General features: G+C 36.7%; 1 protein-coding gene across 4 annotated transcripts in view; it reads right to left on the bottom strand.

Moving 5' to 3' along the window:
* Window positions 1-19,559, bottom strand: part of KIAA0586 (KIAA0586 ortholog) — a 121,760-nt gene that overhangs the window by 38,756 nt on the left and 63,445 nt on the right. For 3 of the 4 annotated variants that reach the window (XM_032251195.1, XM_032251197.1, XM_032251198.1), the window contains exons 25-28: window positions 19,215-19,291; window positions 16,856-16,990; window positions 10,784-10,946; window positions 875-1,029 (exon numbers count right to left, since the gene is read on the bottom strand). In XM_032251195.1, coding sequence (XP_032107086.1) covers window positions 875-1,029; window positions 10,784-10,946; window positions 16,856-16,990; window positions 19,215-19,291 — 530 coding nt within the window. The remainder of the gene's footprint in view (window positions 1-874; window positions 1,030-10,783; window positions 10,947-16,855; window positions 16,991-19,214; window positions 19,292-19,559) is intronic. The other variant, XM_032251196.1, reaches the window with a different exon arrangement.

Here is a 19,559-nt window from a genome sequence, read left to right as displayed (position 1 = left end):
AATACCATGAATAAATACTTATTTATAAATGAGTTCAAAATGAGTAATGAAGTGTCAATACACAAATAAAAAACTATTTAATAATGAACATTTTTTAGATTGACAGCTTGGTGAGCAATTAACCTATATTTTCAGTACACAGGATTGCATGGGCCATTGGCTTCACTCAGTATAAAATTTCTTATGTAATACATTTCCTACGAAACACCTTTTACAAATTTCAATGTAATAAACATTTACTGAACACCCACTATGTGCAATGTACTGAGCTAGGTATTGCATGCGGATACGGAGATACAAATGAAATAGCGACCTTACTTTCATATATATTATTTTTATGTTTTATTTATTTATTCATTTTTTTGAGACAAAAGTTTCACTATGTCACCCAGTTGGAGTGCAGTGGCATAATCTGGGCTCACCGCAACCTCTGCCTCCTGGGCACAAGCAATCTGCCAACCAGCCTGCCAAGTAGCTTGGAGTACAGAAGACTGGCTAATTTTTGTGTTTTTTATAGAGACAGGATTTCGCTACATTGCCCAGGCTGGTCTCAAATGCCTGGACTCAAGCAATCAGCCGCCTCAGCCTCCCAGAGTGCTGGGATTACAGGTGTGAGCCACTGCACCTGGCCATTACTCTTATTCCTTAATTTAAAGATGAGGGAATTAAGGCTTAAAAGAGGCTAAGTAATGTATTCAAGGGCACAGCTTGGGTGAGCTAAAATTTATATTCAGGCTTGAGTTAGGAAATAAAGGAGGCATGATTTGAAGATATCTGACTCCAGAGGCTTGGCTCTTGATGGACCAAAACATGCTAAGGCAATATTGTTTCAATTCTCATTTTAAGTAAAATACATGTGCTATTAATTTGGTACCTGAGAAAAATCTTCAGCGGCTACTGGTAAATTAACATCATTTTCTCGTGCTGTCAGAAGTGTTGTGGGAGGAACAAGGTTAGAATTTGGCTCCAACTCCAATTCTCCCAAACTCATTGGACCGTGACTAGCATATGACTCTTCATAAATACCACCTATTATCAAAATGTAAACAAAAAGTTAAAATATATTGTTAAATTTATCTTCAAAAATGAACAAGTACTTGACTAAAACTACCAATATTTCTCACATGCTAAATTAGAAAAAGCAGTGCACTTCCAACAAAAACACCTGGACCAAGCCTTCACTGCAATTAAAACCAGAACTCAGAGAGAATGCAAAATGTACCTATGTTCAAACAAATCCATGGAATATTCTATGTAAAGGTTCCAATCAACAAGTTACCCATGCAGTCCATCTGCAGCATTCTTCCCACAAACACACTCTTAATACTCCTGCTTACTTTTCCTATCTCTAAGAGTCAATAGAATACTTTCTATCTAAAATATTTTTTTTTTTGAGGGGGATGTAGTCTCACTCTGTCGCCAGGCTGGAGGGCAGTGGCGCAATCTCGGCTCACTGCAATCCTCACCTCCCAGGTTCAAGCGATTCTCCTGCCTCAGCCTCCTGAGTAGCTGGGACTACAGGCGCGTGCCACCATGCCCAGCTCAGTTTTATATTTTTAGTAGGGACGGAGTTTCACCAAGTTTGTCAGGGTGGTCTCAATCTCTTGACCTTGTGATCCACCTGCCTCGGCCTCCCAACGTGCTGGATTACAGGTGTGAACCACAGTGCCGGGGCCATTAAAACATAATCTTATAGCAAAGGGCAATTTCCTGCCTGAAAAATGTTGGTATTGCTTAACTATATTCTGTACATTTTTTCTTCAAGTGATCAAGCTCTTCTTTTTCCTATCTAAATGGCACCTCTGGCCAGGTGCAGTTGCCCATGCCTGTAATCCAGCACTTTGGGAGGCCGAGGTGGATGGATTGCCTGAGGTCAGGAGTGCGAGACGAGCCTGGCCAACATGGTGAAACCTATCTCTATTAAAAATACAAAAATTAGCTGGGTCTGGTGGCATGTGCCTGTATTCCCAGCTACTCAGGAGGCTGAGGCAGGAGAATTGCTTGTACCCTGGAGGTGGAAGTTGCACTGAGCTGAGATCACATTACTGCACTTCAATCTAGGTGACAAAGTAACATCCTGTCTCTAAATAAATACATAAATAAATGGCACCTCAATCAAATCACTAAAAAGAAGGCAGGAGCAGAGATATCTGTGTATTTAATAATAACATCACTGTATCTTTGTATTGCACTATATACTCCAACCACTTTCATATACGAGTACATTATCTTATTACATTTGAACTTTACAATCATTCTGTAAGATAGACAGGTTAGATAGTATTATAACTGTCTTTCACTGACATAACTAATGTTCAGAGAAGTTAACTGTTTAAAATCAGAGAGCTAGTAAGAAGCACAGAGGAATTAAGTCGCTGATCTCTGTCTTGCTAGACAACCTTTCAAAATATAACCATAGAAATAGGCCTGAACAGTTATATACAAACTAAATTGTTTAAAAAAATATATATATATATATATTTCTTTTTGGTTTCTTTTTTTTTTAATTGTACTTTAGGTTTTGGGATAGATATGCAGATCATGCAGGACTGTTGCATAGGTACATACATGGCAATGTGGTTTGCTAGCTCTATCCCTCCATCACCTATAACTGGCATTTCTCCCCATGTTATCCCTTCCCAACCTCCCCACCCCCTACCATCCCTCCCAAGCACCCCCAAAAGACCCCAGTTTGTGATGCTCCCCTCCCTGTGTCCCTGTGTTCTCATTGTTCAACATCCGCCTATGAGTGAGAACATGTGGTGTTTTTCTGTTCTTGTGTCAGTTTGCTGAGAATGATGGTTTCCAGATTCATCCATGTCCCTACAAAGGACACGAACTCATCATTTTTTATGGCTGCATACTATTCCATGGTGTATATGTACCACATTTTCCTTGTCCAGTCTATCATTGATGGGCATTTGGGTTGGTTATAGGTCTTTGCTATTGTAAACAGTGCCACAATGAAATATATATCTCTATATATTTTTAAAGACAGAGTCTCACTCCTGTTGCCCAGGCTGGAATGCAATGGCATGATCATGGCTCCCTGCATCTTTGACTTCCAAGGCTCAGGTGATTCTTCCACCTCAGCCTCCTGAGTAACTGGGACAATAGGTGAGCGCCACCACACCTGGATAATTTTTTGTATTTTTAGTAGAGACAGGGTTTTGCCATGTTGCCAAGGCTGTTCTGAAACTCCTGGGCTCAAGTGATCTTCCTGCGTCAGCTTCTTAAAGTACTGGGATTACAGACATGAGCTACTGCACCCAGCCTGAAAAAATATTTTAAAGATGCCATAGATATTTTTCATTTAAAGGCATTCTGTTGACAATTTTCTAGATGTAGCAAATAATCACACTCCAATTGATCTTTTATGTTAATCTAGGTTTTCAATGGGGTTTTGCATAAAGCAAAATACATCCATTGAGTTTTAATTCTTTTTCTTTTTCTTTTTTTTTGAGATGGAGACTCACTATGTCGCCCAGGCTGGAGTGCAGTGGCACGATTTCAGCTCACTGCAACCTCTGCCTCCCAAGTTCAAGTGGTTCTCCTGCCTCAGCCTCCAGAGGAGCTGAGGCTACAGGCATGTGCCACCACACCCATCTAATTTTTGTATTTTTAGTAGAGACAGGGCTTCCTCATGTAGGCTAAGCTGGTCTTAAACTCCTGACCTGAAGTGCTCAAGTGATCTGCTCGCCTCAGCCTCCCAAAGTGCTGGGATTACAGGTATGAGCCACTGTGCCTGGCCACATTGAGTTTTAATATTTACTATTATAGTATTAAATCTGTAAAAACAAGTTATCAAAATTATTACCTAATTCTCATTTAATTATCTAACGTAAGATTAAATAATGGTAATAATACCTATAATTTAGAGTAACTAATGTTCCAGGCTTTATATTTGCCTCTTTATATTCTGATATGCTTTTGTCTATTTTTATGTCACTTGTTCAACATTTTTCTAAGAGTGTTTGGCAAATCAATTAAGAGAAAAGAATTACATATAACATTGAAAAAGAAGATATTGAAACCTTTTTTGCTGATAATATGATATATGCCTAGAAAACCCAAGAGACTCTAATGAGAAAAAAGAACTCTATTAGAACTAATAAGAAAATTTGGTTATGTGACTAGGTATCAGATAAATAGATGAAAATGATTAGCTTTTCTCTACAGTATAGCAACATAATCAAGCCATGAAAGCACAGAAAGTATAAAAGATAGAAAAAAAATCTATAAATGTTTTAATTATATGGCAAAAAAGATCATCAACAATGTCAATGAACAAAATATAAACATGGATAATGATATTTGCAATACAGATAGTAGAAAACATCTAAACCATAGAAACAGCTTTAAAAAAAAAAAAAAAGAAAAATTGAGAATCCTCCGGATGGGAAAAGAACTTTATAGGAGCACATTTGGCCATCAAACATATGGATGAAAAGACATATAAATTCACCAGGAGTCAGAAACATTTCTACTCATGCATGTAAAACAAACTAATCAATACAATTTCAGGAGGGGATATACGGAAAGGGCACTAATAAATTGCTTACAAAAATAAATTGGTTTAAACTTTCAAGAAAGCAGCTTGGCATTATCTATTTCTAAACCAAAGATAAATTTGCTCATGTATAGAAGAGCTTCCCAGGAGTACATACATTGGAGTAAGGAGGAGTATAAAACACAACAATCTGTTAGGATACGTGTGTGGATACTTCAGCATTCTTTACAGTGCAGGGAAATGGTAATAAACATCCATTAACAGAGAAACAATTAAATAAATTATTGGAAATCTACACCATGAAGTTTTATGCAATCATTAAAAAGAATAAACCTAAGTAATACTGGTTGACCTGGAATAATCTACAGGATTTACCGGGTAAAACACAAAATGCAGGCAAGTGTGCATGATATGATCTCAAGTTGTAAAATAATAGCAATCACACACACCATATATATTGTGCATGTGCGTGTGCATATAATTATATGTGTGAGGTAAAAAACAGGAAAGTTATACACCAGAATCTTAACATGGGTTACTAGGGATAAGGCATACATGGGACAGGAAAAAAGTGGTGGTGGGGTGGAAGGGCACTCAAAAAGTATCTAACAGCTTCCACATCATATGCCATCCTGTAATTTAACAGATATTTACTATGTTCTGTGTACTACATAACCTCTAGATGACAGGGATATGAAAGTAAACAAGATAAAGTCTGTACCCTCACGTGAGATTACAAATCACATTAGAGAATTATACAGAGTACATATGACACGTATTTAACCCAGTGACAAGTGGTCAGGAAAGGATTCCATGACAGCAATCATAATAATGATGAATTTGCTGTGTCTTCTAACAAGCAGGCTCATTGAGTGTGGGTGTCTTGCCTGTATAATGCAAGTTAGACCTTTAAAAGGGGATATTTAAAATATCATTTCATTCAAGTCAGATTTAGTTTAATTAATCATAACTAGAAATCCCTAATTTTACTTTCCTAGAATTTTATTGTAGTGGAAAGCAAGCATGGCAGACTTTTAGAGAAGACTAAATTTGCCTAAAATCACCAGTCCAGCAAGAGTTTTTGGTCTGGTATATCTAATGGATTTTTTTTTTCATTTGTATGAAAGTCAAAGGAATCATAAATTCAGTATGTATAAACCCCACTCAACCTTCTTCCTCCTAATTCTGTCCTTCCTCCATATTCTCTCTCTCTCTCAGTGACTGAGATGACCATCTATCCAATAATTCTAGCCAGAAACTTGTGGATTTCTTAGACTTTCCCTTTCTTTTGTACTGCTCACATTCAAACGAATTCCTGTCCATTTCCTTAATTCTCTCTCAAATCTCCCTTTTTATATATCCTCGCTACTGAATAATGTCTCACCAGGCCAACTTTAATGGCTGTTTAATCAGGCTCCTTGCGTCCTGTCTTAACTCTTCCACTCTATCCATCACATTGCACTTTAGATTATCCTGCTAAATGAAAGTAAATATGATCATATCACTCATTTAATTACAATTTTCAGCAGACTGACGAATATCACACAACATTCAGAATTGACAGAAACTTAAGGCTGAATTGTTCATGGGAATAAGTATAAAGCAAGATTGTTATTACTTCCCATTTTGTGCACAAAAAAACTCCTTAATAAATCATCCAGGGCTTTTCATGACCTGGTTTCTGCTCCCTGCTGCAATTTCATTACATCCTAAGTTCTAATTCTTTGACAAAAGCACCACATTTCCGTGATTAAGGCTTGCTTTTTTTTTGGCTTTTGTTTCTTGTCTCATTGCCTAATCTGCCTGAAAGGTCCTTCCTCACTCACCGCATGGCAAGCATTTATTCATCTTTGAGGAGTCACTTCAAGCAAGACTTCCCTCATCTATGAAGTCTTTTCCTGAATCCCAACTTCAACCTCAATTGACCTGTATCTCCATTCTATATGGGCTTCTTGACAATAACCACAGTACCTACTCATGTTTTTGTTTTCTTTATCTAGTATGTCTACTAGAGAAAAAAAATATCATTGTGAACAGGGCCTTACCAAGTTTCATATTCCTAGCACCTAGCACATGCTCAGTGTACAGCAGGCACTCAAAAATGTCTTCTGAATAAGTAAATGAAGAAACTGGAATACTCTTATCATAATTTACCATCTGGCTAATTCCCTTAAGATTTAATTTCACATTGGCTCTCGCAGAAAACCTTTTCTAAGCCCTCACAAATAAGCTGAGCTCCTCCTCTGCACTCCCACAGCCGTCTGTGTTGTACTAGTCACACAATATTATAATTGTTATTTATTTCTCCCCCAGTACTTTGTAAACTTCTTGAGAGAAAATATCTATCATCTTTGAATCTCGAGTGCTAAATGTAGTACTTACACAGTTCTAGGTATAAAGTGGGTATTCAATATAGGTTTTTTGAGTAAATGAAAAGCTGTAATTGGTAGTATATCCCAGAGTCCACATATAATTCACTCAAATTATAGCTTACATTTTAGAGTTCCCAAGACGACAACTCAAAGCCAATTCTGTATCTTTAGGTTACTCAACAAAACCTGAGAGCCTTAGGAATGGAGACAGTGATAGAGGACTACAGGTTGCAAATAGGATATTTCCTGAAAATTAGCAGGGGTGGGGAGGGGCAAAGTAAGAACAGATGAGCCTCTGTAAGCAAAGTTATTAAAAATCAAGATGAAAAGCAATACCAATCACTAGCATATATAGTTGATTCTCATCTATGGATCACTGTTTTACTCTGTGATCACCAGGAGAAAATCTTGAAACAAGAGGAAGAAATCAGTTTTCTATAGGCAAAGTCCTTTTAGTCAACTGTTGATGATTTCTGATTCTATTAAGTACATATAAGATAGTACATTCACACAGTCCAAGCATTATTAAAGAGAACAACACCATGTGCCAAGCACTGTGCTAACTATTTTACATGCACTGTCAAATATGGTACCTAATAACTGTAATAAGGTGTACACTATTACCTCCAAGGCAGCCTTCAACGATCCCTGCCTCCTGGTATTCACACCTTTTTAAAGTCACCTCTTAAGTTGTTCCATAATTGGTCTGTGTTATCAATGGGATATGACAGAAGTGACGGCATGTCGCTTTGGAGATTACGTTATAAAAGACATTATTGGCTGGGTGTGGTGGCTCACACCTGTAATCCCAGCACTTTGGGAGGCTGTGGTGGATGGATCACTTGAGGCCAGAAATTTGAGACCAGCCTGGCCAACATGGCAAAATCCCATCTCTACAAAAACATACAAAAAGTAGCCAGGCGTGGTGGCTTACATCTGTAGTCCCAGCTACTGAGGAGGCCAAAGTAGGAGAATTGCTTGAACCCAGGAGGGAGAGGTTGCAGTGAGCTGAGATCGCACCATTGCATTCCAGCTTGGGCAACAGAGCAAGACTCTGTCTCAAAAGATAAAGAAAAAGACATTATGGTTTCCATCTTGATTGCTTACTTTCTCTTGAGGGATTCCTGCTACCGCGTCATGTATGGCCCTATGGACTGGTTAACATGGTGAAGAAGTGAAGCCTCTTGCTAAAGCCATGTGAGTGAGCTTGGAAAGTGGATCCTTCAACCCTACTCAAGCCTTCAGATGACCTCAGTTCAAACCATCATCTTGACGGCCAAATCAGGAGAGATCCTGACAACCACCCAGGTAAGTCACTAATGGATTTATGACTTTCAGAGTTGTGTGAGATAATAAATGTTTGTTGCCTTCAGCTGTTAAATGTGGGGTAATTTTGAACATAGCGATATTATCCCCACCTGACACATGAAGAAATTTGGGCTCAGGAACATTAAGTTACTTGACCAAAGATACACAGAGCTGGAAGTCAAACCCGTTTCTGAGACTCTCAAAGCCTAAACTCTTAGCTACTCTACGATACTGCCTTATATGTGTGCTCAATCTTATGTCATAACATATCACTTATTTTTTCCAATTAAATACCTACTATGTACCTAATATTAAAAATGCACTGTACCATAGGTAACCTCTAGGGCTACCAGAGATTTAAGAAAGGACTGGATAGACTATCTCCTCAGGGAGTTTATTCCGTAGCATCTCAACTAAGTACCCAGTTGCTCTCAGGTACCTAGTAGTTCTTAAGTACCTAGTAGCTCAAGTGATCTGTGAGAGCCACCTAGTGTTAACTCTGTTTCATTGCATTCTGCACATTTAGCTGGACATAAATGTAAAAGCCACATTTTATGCTATTTGAATCCTACAAATTTTAAAGAATGTAAAACATGTAATGCTCTCATTATGTGTACTAAATGAGAAATAAGGCCAATCTTTACATTTATTCACATGGGAAATTAAGTCTTGAATTTCTGTCAATTCTGAATAACATAAGGTGTTCACTCAATATGAAACTAAATACTCTAACTTCAGGCTTTTCCTTTTCTGACTTCTGGCAAATCTGCATACCTTCAGAAGTTTCTTTTCACTTAAGAGAAGACATGGGCATTTAAAAAAATGAATGAAGAAATGGGCATTTAAAAATCAGTAATAAGAATATAGAAGATCCTCATTTATTTGCAAATTATATATTTGATACATACTTGCTAAAATGTATTTATAACCCCAAAATCAATACTCACACTTCGTGGTCATTTGTGGACATGTACAGCATGGTGAAAAACTTAAATTACCTGATATGCATTTTTCCAGTTGATGCTGAACAAGGATACATTCCACCTACTTCAATTCTCATACTGTAAACAAGTGACCTTTTCACAGTATATGTAAAGCTGTGTTTTTCACATTTTTGTGAGTGTTTTTTTCTTTTGGAAATTTCACTGTTTACAATGACCCCTTAGTGCTGAAGTACTGTCTAGTGTTTCTTTTTTTTTGAGATGGAGCCTCGCTGTGTCGCCCAGGCTAGAGTGAAGTGGCATGATCTCAGCTCACTACAACTTCTGCCTCCCAGGTTCAAGTGATTCTCCTGCCTCAGCCTCCCAAGTAGCTGAGATTACAGGCGCCTGCACTATGCCTGGCTAATTTTTGTATTTTTAGCAGAGATAGGGTTTCATCATGTTGGCCAGGCTGGTCTCGAACACCTGACGTCAGGTGATCTGCCCACCTTGGCCTCCCAAAGTGCTGGGATTGCAGCCATCGTGCCTGGCCTTTCTAGTGTTTCTAAGCACAAGAAGGCTCTGATGTGTCTTATGGAGAAAATACACGTGTTAGACAGGCTTCCTTCAGACACAAGTTATACTGCTGGGAATCCAAAATATATATTAAATAAGATTTCTTTGAACAGAAACACAAATAAAACCAGGTTATGTATTGATCAGTTGATAAAAATGTTATGACCAGAGACTTACAGAAACCTAATCCTGTATTTACCCTAGGAACAATGGTTCAATAGTTGTTAATATGTTTGTGGTGATCACAGAATATAACAATGGTTCACAGATGAGAATCAACTATACACGCTAGTGATTGGTATTCTATATTCTATCCTTATTTCCAACATATCACAGCAGAAAGTTTATTTAAACTCTAAAATAGTCTTGAATGTGCTGAGTGCTACTGAAATTCATATGGTATAAGGAGTAAATGTCTACAGTATTATCTAATTTAATCTTGTCCTAAACATGAAGATCTGTTGTCAGTTTTCATGGATTCATTCTATTTTTCTAGTATATATTTAAATGCATCTGCTGGGAGCGATAGCTCACACCTGTAATCTCAGCACTTTGGGAGGCCAAAGTGGGCAAATCTCTTGAGGTCAGGAGTTCAAGACCAGCCTGGCCAATATAGCAAAACCCCATCTCTACTAAAAATACAAAAATTAGCTAGGTGTGGCAGCACATGCCTGTAATCCCAGCTACTCGGAAGGCTGAGGCAGGGGAACTGCCTGAACCTGGGAGGCAAGGGTTTCAGTAAGCCAAGATCGTGCCACTGCACTCCAGCCTGGCAACAGAGCAAGATTGTATCTCCAAAAAAATTAATAAATAATAAAATAAATGCATCATAATTAAAAAGTTTTACATGTATGTATATTATCAAAATTATATTACCTACCACCCAATGGTTCATGTACCAACATTGATACATGAATCACATTTGGAAAAACACTGCTATACATACTATTAAAAAATTTATCACCAAACTTTTCAATTATTAAAATCCTTTTTAATAAAGAAATTGTACAAGCCCCATCTGAAAGTCGGTATACTTTTCTCAATTCAGATTAGGGATACTACTATGACACATGAAGAAAGAGTATTATGGTATATACCTGAAACTGTGCCAAATTGCTGAGGTAATGGTTTAGGATCACACTGTTGATTAGTGACAGGTGGCTGAATATAGACAGAGTGTCCCATTAAGATGTTCTCTGCTGCTGCTGTTAGCTGGGGTCTCTGTCCTTCGCTAAGTTCACCCATACTGTTTTCCAAGTCCTTTAAAAAGTAGAAACAACTGTCAAAACCATCATATTAAAATCAAGTAAAAACAGGAAATATTTGCCAAATATCACAAACAATATCCCTTGACTCCTTGGAAAGTATTTTACAAACTGCCTACTCTGCTACATATAAGAAGTTAGTCTAATAAGCCTAGTGATAGGCTTTGTTTTCAATATAATTTCATATATTTTATGAAATCAATCACTATTTTTCAAGCTCCAATTAAATAGCCATAAAACATATAAGAAAAATTCTATTACAATTTATACACTAAATGAGGCCAGTATGGTGGCTCATACCTATAATCCCAGCACTTTGGGAGGCTAAGGCGGGAGGATCACTTGAGCTCAGGAGTTCGAGAACCAGCCTAGGCAACATGGTGAAACGCCGTCTCTCCAAAAAATACAAAAATTAGCTGGGCACCGTAGCACACACCTGTAGTCCCAGCTACTTGGGGGGCTGAGGCAGGAGGCTAGCTTGAACCCAGGAGGCAGAGGCTGCAGTGAGCCAGATTGTACTATACTCCAGCTTGGGTAACACAGTGAGACCCTGTCTCAAAAAAACAAAAACTCAAAACCACTAAATGCTGGTATGCATTACACATTGATCATACAGCTTAAAATGGGAATAACAAAAAACTTCTCTCATTCTTCATGAATAAAAACTGCCTAAAGTTTGTCAGTGTAAACTTTACAATTAAACAACTGAGGAGAATAATATACTTTAAACAGCATAAAGGTTACCCTTACATCAATAATTACACTTTTATAAAATTATAGAGATTATAGAAGACTACTTTAGTCATATTTAATAATGTTCTTTTCCCTGGAAAAAAAATAAAAATACAAAAAGCACAAAAATTGTTGGCCAGGCGTGGTGGCTCACGCCTGTAATCTCAGCACTTTGGGAGGCCCAGGTAGGTGGATCACCTGAGGTCAGGAGTTTGAGACCAGCCTAGTCAACATGGCAAAACCTCATTTCTACTAAAAATACAAAATTAGCCGGGCATGGTGGGGCATGCCTATAATCCCAGCTCAAGAGGCTGAGGCAGGAGAATCGCTTGAACCTGAGAGGCGAAGGTTGCAGTAAGCCAAGATCGTGCTATTGCACTCCACGCTGGGCAACGAGAGCGAAACTCCGTCTCAAAAAAAAATTTGTTTTAAATGAAATACATGAAATAAATGAACAGTTGAAAACATGTAAGACTCTTATTTTCTTTCTATATTAAAAAATTATATATCCTAATCACTAGTACATTTTATGACTTGAGATATTCTAATTAATGAATTTACTAATTAAGAAATGAAGAAAAATTCCAATATTGAAAGCTCTCATGTTTCTCATTCAAAAGGAGTTTAATTTCAACCAACAAGTGTGTTTTTTTACTAAAATATATGAAGAAATCACTGCTGAAGCATCTTTGATGATTCCATTGACTATAAAATAAAATCCAAATTTCTTAGCTCAACATTCAAGATTCTCTTCAATTTGCCTTCATTCTACTATGTACATCTCTATCTCCCCTTATTCCCTTAGCCTGGCTCTTCTTTAGGAATACCGATTGCCTCGATATCCTTTAAATTAAAAAATATTGTTTCATAATTAATATGAAATCCCTTGGAGACTCTTGGGTAGTGTTTAGAATGATGACAGATGTGTTTTCCCCAGAAATTAATGAGAAATATTTCACAATGCCTATATTACTCTGCCCATCTATAGTAACTTCTCTGTTGTGAATCTGTTTTCTAGAATACTATTTAACATCTTAAGAATACTCTAAGACCTTACTGAAGACTAATCCTGCCTATTTACAAAATGCTCTCATACTCTTAAGTATCTCTGAGTTTTGGATTATACTCAGTGCTTAAACACATGCCAATTTAAGTCAGGCTGCCTATAATATAGAGTAATATATCTAGCCAATCTACGTATATGTACAAGTTACAGTTTTGCCATCAGCCAGCTCTCACTGACCTAATGCCCCTCTGAGCAAGAAGTTCCAAGCACAAAGAAAAGTCACTATTTTCTTACCAAAGCAATATTTTAACTTATAGTATATCACTATTACTAGTTCTTATTACAAACCAACCAAATATGCAATAGCCCTTTAGACAGAAAAATATGCAAAATGTCACTGTTAATCAGACTGGCAAAAACTGAAGATTGAAATCATTATGTGTAACATGGGAAAGGGGCTCATACAATTAGGGGAAATTTTTCAGTACCTAAAAACTTAAATTATGAATGCTTATATCTTTGAGTCAGCAATTCCATGCTTTAGTATCTGAATCTAGAAAAATAATTTCTAATGAGTACAAAAAAAGGATTTTCTAACTAATACAGTTTGATTAGAGAAAAATTGGAACCAATCTAAAAATCCTTCAAAAAGGGAGTAAACTATGGTATACTACTGGGTAGACAAAAAGAACATAGTAGATATTCAGGATTTATGTTAAATTTTAAAAAGCTGGTTGCACAGCAATATATACACACACCTCAAAATTATATACTCAGCCAGAAATGGTGGCTCATGCCTATAATTCCAGAACTTTGGAAGACTGAGGCAGGAGGATCACTTGAGGTCAGATGTTAGTGACCAGCCTCGGCAACATAGTGAGACCCCAGCTCGACCAAAAAAAAAAAAAAAAAAAAAAAAGATTAGCTAGGCATGGCGTACACCTATAGTCCCAGCAATTCTGGGGGCTGAGGTGGGAAGATCACTTGAGTCCAAGAGTTTCCGGCTGGAGTGAGCTGACTGAGCCACTGCACTCCAGCCTGGACAACGCAGTGAAACTCTGTCTCAAAAAATTCTCATATATATATATATATATATTTGCACATACACACATACGCGCGTGCCTACATATACACAAATATACATATATTTGTGTATATATATACACAAATGCTTAAATGCTTAGAAAAAGATCTGAAGAAGATAGAATTCTAACTTCTGCATTACTGTTCTAGCCAGGACAGCACAATAACAAAGGCTGCCAGTTCTCAAAATCAACACTGGAGTAACTACAGAGGTGAAAAAGAACCCATAGATTCTGAGAAAGTAAAAATTGTGAAAAAACACTGGGGAAGACAGACAGCTAACTTAAACTGGTACGTGTGGAAAGAAAGGGGCTACAACCTGAGGAGGAGGCTCTCTAGATCTGTAGGGGCTTCGTGAGAAGAATGACTGGAGAAAACCGCTTGTTTCTTTCCCTGTTGAGATCACTGCTTGCCCCTCAACCATAAAAGTCTTTTTGGTAACAACCCCAGCTGTACATGCTGGTGCCCCAGAGTAGTATCAGGGAACATGACAGCCTAGCTATGGTGAAAACTACAGATGAAGTCTGTCCAGAAGCCCATCCATGGGCATTCATTCCTTTGCCCTCTTCCCCTCCAAACCCCAGGACTGGTGGATTATAAATCCGCCCAAAGCAACTTCTTCCTAAGGGTTTAAAGACACGATAATCACCAGAAGAGCTACATAGTGGAGTAACAGCAAACAGCAGGGACAGTGACCAAGGGTGGCTCTGTGATGCCTGAGGCTCTCCTCCCTAGGCTTCTCTCCTCCCCAGGCTTCTCTCCTCCACTCTCCTTTAATTCTCTGAATTGAAGATCAGAGGCTGGTTTTATCCTTACCCAAATTCTCAGACAGAATAGTTGATCCCATCAGTGAAATATGAACTCACAGGTCAAAAGAACCAGATACCTGAGGAGTCAATAAGTTTAAAAAGAAAAGAAAAAAACAGAAAACAAAGTAAATGATATTAACCAGACAGACACACACAGAGAGGGAGATAAGAAAAGATATGAAAATGCAAAGCAAAAAATTAAAAGAAAACAAGAATGTCAAATATGAAAAATATGATAAACGGGATAAACAGTATGGTAGAGAACAAATTGGTAGTCAGCAGATCAGATTGGGGAGCTCTCCCAGAATAGAGAAGAAACGAAAGAGATAGAAAATTTAAGGGATAAGAAAAACAGAAATAAAGTGTCAGTACCTGGAAATGAATTGGGGGGCGGTGGGTAGGGAGGTAAAAGGAAAAAAAAAGAGAAAGAAATAATGAAGATAAATTTCCCAGCATCTAAAAGATGAAAAGGTCTGATAAAATTGAATGAATAAATACATTGATATTAGTGATTTCCAAAAGTAAGAAAACTGGGCTTAGTCACTTAGTCATAATTTATAAATTATGTGGACACTTCTGCTATTTGTCACCTCTTTTTGTACTATTTGCTTGTCCCATTCTCTCTTCCTCCTTCCCTCTCCCTCTTTCTCTTTCTCTCCCTTCCACACACACATGCACTTTCTCTTCCCTCTCTCCCCTCTCTCTCTCAGCTTACTGGTTTCAATACTAAGCATCGTAGTTTCTACAGCTATGAGAGTACTTTTTTTCGAACTCAGCAACACAGACATCACAACTAATATTTTTCTGGTGAAATCAATTTTTGGTCTATAGCTAAGCAAAGTTTCAGAAAATTTAATTATTTTAATAAGAAGGAATATGTTAAGCTTTCATTTTTTCCCATAACTAAATTTTATATCTTCTCCTACCTTTCCTAATCATTTCAAGTTTTAAGAATAAAAAAAGAAAAGAAAACCAACCATCTCCTTGGACTCTATATAAGCTTCAGATCTCCAGCTCATCTAAAGCCAGTTTCACATTTGTTCATGTAAAGACAACCAGATACAATAGAAACAGCACTAAATATAGATCAAGAATCCTAGTCTCAGCTCCGTCATTAACCAGTCTGAATGACAATGCTGTATATTTCCACCTGGAATTTCCCTAAGCACCTTAAATTTAATGTGCATATCGAACTCATTACTTTCCCCATAATATCTGGCACTCTTTCTGCACTTCTAAGCCAACAGCTATACAATCACCCACCCAGGCTCTGAAGGTAGGAAGCTCAAGATTATCCTTAAAAAAAATGCTTCTTGACCTCTCTCAAACAATGACTAATTACTGTTAATCCTATGCCCTTAAATTTAAATCTCACTCCTCTCTATTTCTGCTATAACTGTCTTTGTTCATGTTCTCATTCTCTCTTGCTGGGACTACTCCAGTGGTGTTTTGACAGTTCCCCCATGTCTCCCTCACTTGTTTATGGCTTCATACTCCTTCTAAAGGCAACTCCCTTGTCCAAATAATTTAGGGTTTCTTGCTTCACAGTACCCAAGCCTTACTATGGCCTAAATAAAATGTTCTTTATGATCATCTGGTTCAATCTACTTCTCCAGACTTATCCGATTCTTTATCTAAAATTCTAGCCACACTGAGATTTTCAATACTTAATATGCTTTAATATTTCTTGGCTCTCATCCCTAACAAATGCTATTTCTGCTTCTGAAATGTCCTTCCCTTTTGTTGCTGCCTGCAAAGTCCTACTCCATCTTTAAAGACTGACATCAATATAATATTGTATATGAAGTGTCATCTGACTTCAAGCAGAGTCTTTTCTCCTGTGTGTTCATACAGTACTTGTAAATACAGCTATTTGATCAGTTATTGCACTGTTGAATAATTACTTGTGTAAGCCTTTATATTCCTGCATGACGGTAAGCTGTTTAAAGGTAGGGGTCACGTCTTAATTTATCTTGGTATCTTTTCCAAGGTTGTATCTGGCATTTATAATGGATGCTCAATAAACGGTGGAATAACAAATGAATAATCCTCACAAAGTTTCAGCTTTTTCAACCGTAGAACAAGATGGTTGAAACAGATGGTCTAAATTTCTTTCAGTTATAAAACTGTACAGTCCCATTACTCCAAGTTAAAGTTGCTACAGCACTGACCCCTGAATAAAATACTAGCATGCTTTAACTAATTGTAAGAATATTTTAATTTTTCCTGTATTTATATCTAACCAAAACAAAAGTCATTAAGTTTAAAAAGTACCTCTGAATGATAGGCTGCTTGCTGTAAAACTGCTGACTCCTGGTTTTGTTTAGCAAGAAGAGAAAGAATTGCATCTGCATGAAATTTTTTATGGGGCATCCTAATCACTTGCCCTTCACTAGGAGGATCATCCTCCTAAAAAAAAAAAAAAAAAAAAAAAAAAAAAAAAACATAAAGATAATTAATAAAAATAAATTTTTTGAACAATTGGATTTTTCTTAATTTATAATAAAAACTTAGCAGTCATGAAATGATATCAGCATTTTTTGAAAGATGAACTCTTTATTTTCATCCAGTTCTCATTTTCTTTTGTCTATAATAAAAGGCCTCTACATTTGCCTCAAATATAAACCACAGTATAACATGTAAACTGGAGATGTGTTATAAAAACATAAAAATCAAACTGTCTGTCCCATGCAGTTGAGCAACCATGAATCATAACTGTTTTATATGATATCATTGTTTTTGGGTCACACAGCTTCCTCTTCATATTTCTGCAGTAAAGCAACGTCACAGTGTGGAAATGGGGGCAAAGCATTGAAATGCTGCAACTTGGGCCACAAGCAAAAATGAAAAACTGAAGAAATATGGTATGGCAGCTATGGACCTCAATATCCCTTGCCTTTGGGCTGACATCTGGCTTACTTAGCAAGGGCATCAGTACTGAAGGCCCTCACTGGAACACCCTGTATAGGCTTTTTCATGACTCCAAATAGGCCCATCCCAATAATGAGGAAAAGTGTGGGCCTCAGAGTCCAACAAAGTGGATTCTCATGTAAATACAAGTATTGACATGATTCTAAATTCGTTAAAAGCATTTGTATTTATTTTATTTTTCATGAAATAAAGTTTATCAACTCCAGATTATAAGTCCCTATGCTCTAGCTATGTATAGATAAATACCAACTGGTACACCACTTCAAGTTATTTGGGGTTTTTCCAGATTGTGCTTTTGCATTTGACTTTATTATGAATTTGTAGCATATGTGATTTAGGCATAGTAAAAATATCAAAATTAGAATTTAGTTTCAAATGTAGAAAAAGAGAAAAACACGTTATAATTTAGTCTTAGTTCAGTTCAGCTATTTACTTTAAAGAAATTTAAACATGCTTTGGCACTTTGAAAAGCTCAAAGAAAGGAGAAAAATGCTCTAACAAGTACATTAAAAAGACCAAATGTTAGTAATGCTTCTCTGAAAATAAAGGTATCTTATTTATGCCTTCTTCCTATATTATTTCATTAAAAAGTTATTGCTGTGCTCTCTTCACAATTAGCTCAACCAGTTACCTGCAATAAACAACTACTGCTTAAAAACTGTTTTATTGGCCGGGCGCGGTGGCTCACGCCTGTAATCCCAGCACTTTGGGAGGCCAAGGCGGGTGGATCACGAGGTCAAGAGATCGAGACCATCCTGGTCAACATGGTGAAACGCCATCTCTACTAAAAATACAAAAAATTAGCTGGGCATGGTGGTGTGTGCCTGTAATCCCAGCTACTCGGGAGGCTGAGGCAGGAGAATTGCCTGAACCCAGGAGGCGGAGGTTGCAGTGAGCCGAGATCGCGCCATTGCACTCCAGCCTGGGTAACAAGAGCGAAACTCTGTCTCAAAAAAAAAAAAAAAAACTGTTTTATTAAAATCTTAACAAAAAACGTCTTAATGAAGTCTTTTCATAGGCCTATGCGAAATAAAAAATAGCAACAATGCTTTAAAATGATTTGAATAAATATAGATAATAGTTTAGTACAATTACCTTTCCTTGCTTAGATTGTTTAAAAATATATAAAAAGTAAAGATTTCTATTCCTTAACAGGTTTTTCAAAAGAAAATTCTCACTATCATTTCTATATATTTATATATAATATGATATTTTTAAATGCTGACTTTTTCTTCTACAGAGCTAGATAAAAACTAGAAAGGGTTAGCATCCCTGGACCTCATTTTTCTTTTTAAGCCATTAAGTGTAAATATTTATTAGCACAAAGAATTATAATCATGGTTAGGGAAAAATAACAAATGTATTATAAGAGTTGGTTTAAATAGGTAAGATCTTGCTTAAATATTTTAAAGACAACATATAGAGGTAACAATTTGCAATCAGCTAGATTTCATTACCTAATCACATTAAATGTATATTTTTCTACTACTAGGGCCACAAGGGTAAATAATAACTTTTTTCATTCTCATAATTATAAGATTATATAATGAAATGTGCAAGAAACCCTAAATTATTTCATGGTTATTTCACTAAATTTTGTGTCTATAACTCAAAAAATTGAGAAAAAGCCTGACTATTGGCAACAAATTCATAAAGATATTCTTCCTGTCAGAATTCAGTGTTGGAGTCAATCATTCCTTACCATTTCAACGGAATCATGCAGAGTGCTGGATAAGCTATCATTAAGGTTTGTCAGATACAGTCCTACATCTTCTAAAACTAGAAATTAAAACATAAAAATTTAGAAAAAAAAAGAAACACAACTTTAGCAAATAATCTATCCATAAAGCCATAGAATATTAGGTTTAAAATTATACTGCAATGGAAATATTGGCAAAGTTTATAAACAAGTAATTCACAAACTACTCAATCTTACCAGTTTTTTTTAAAAGGACAATTTATAACGAAGATGAGGTTTTTGTTTTACCTACCAGTTTGTTAGAAATTAAGAACTATAAATATCAACTGTAGTTATGAAACTGAGAAA

The sequence above is a fragment of the Sapajus apella genome, unplaced genomic scaffold (genome assembly GCF_009761245.1).
Source record: "Sapajus apella isolate SASKATOON/1434 unplaced genomic scaffold, GSC_monkey_1.0 scaffold74, whole genome shotgun sequence".
NCBI classification, from domain to species: Eukaryota; Metazoa; Chordata; class Mammalia; order Primates; family Cebidae; genus Sapajus; species Sapajus apella.
Note: the sequence above shows the minus strand (reverse complement) of the source record. Positions and strands in the feature narration are given on the sequence as shown.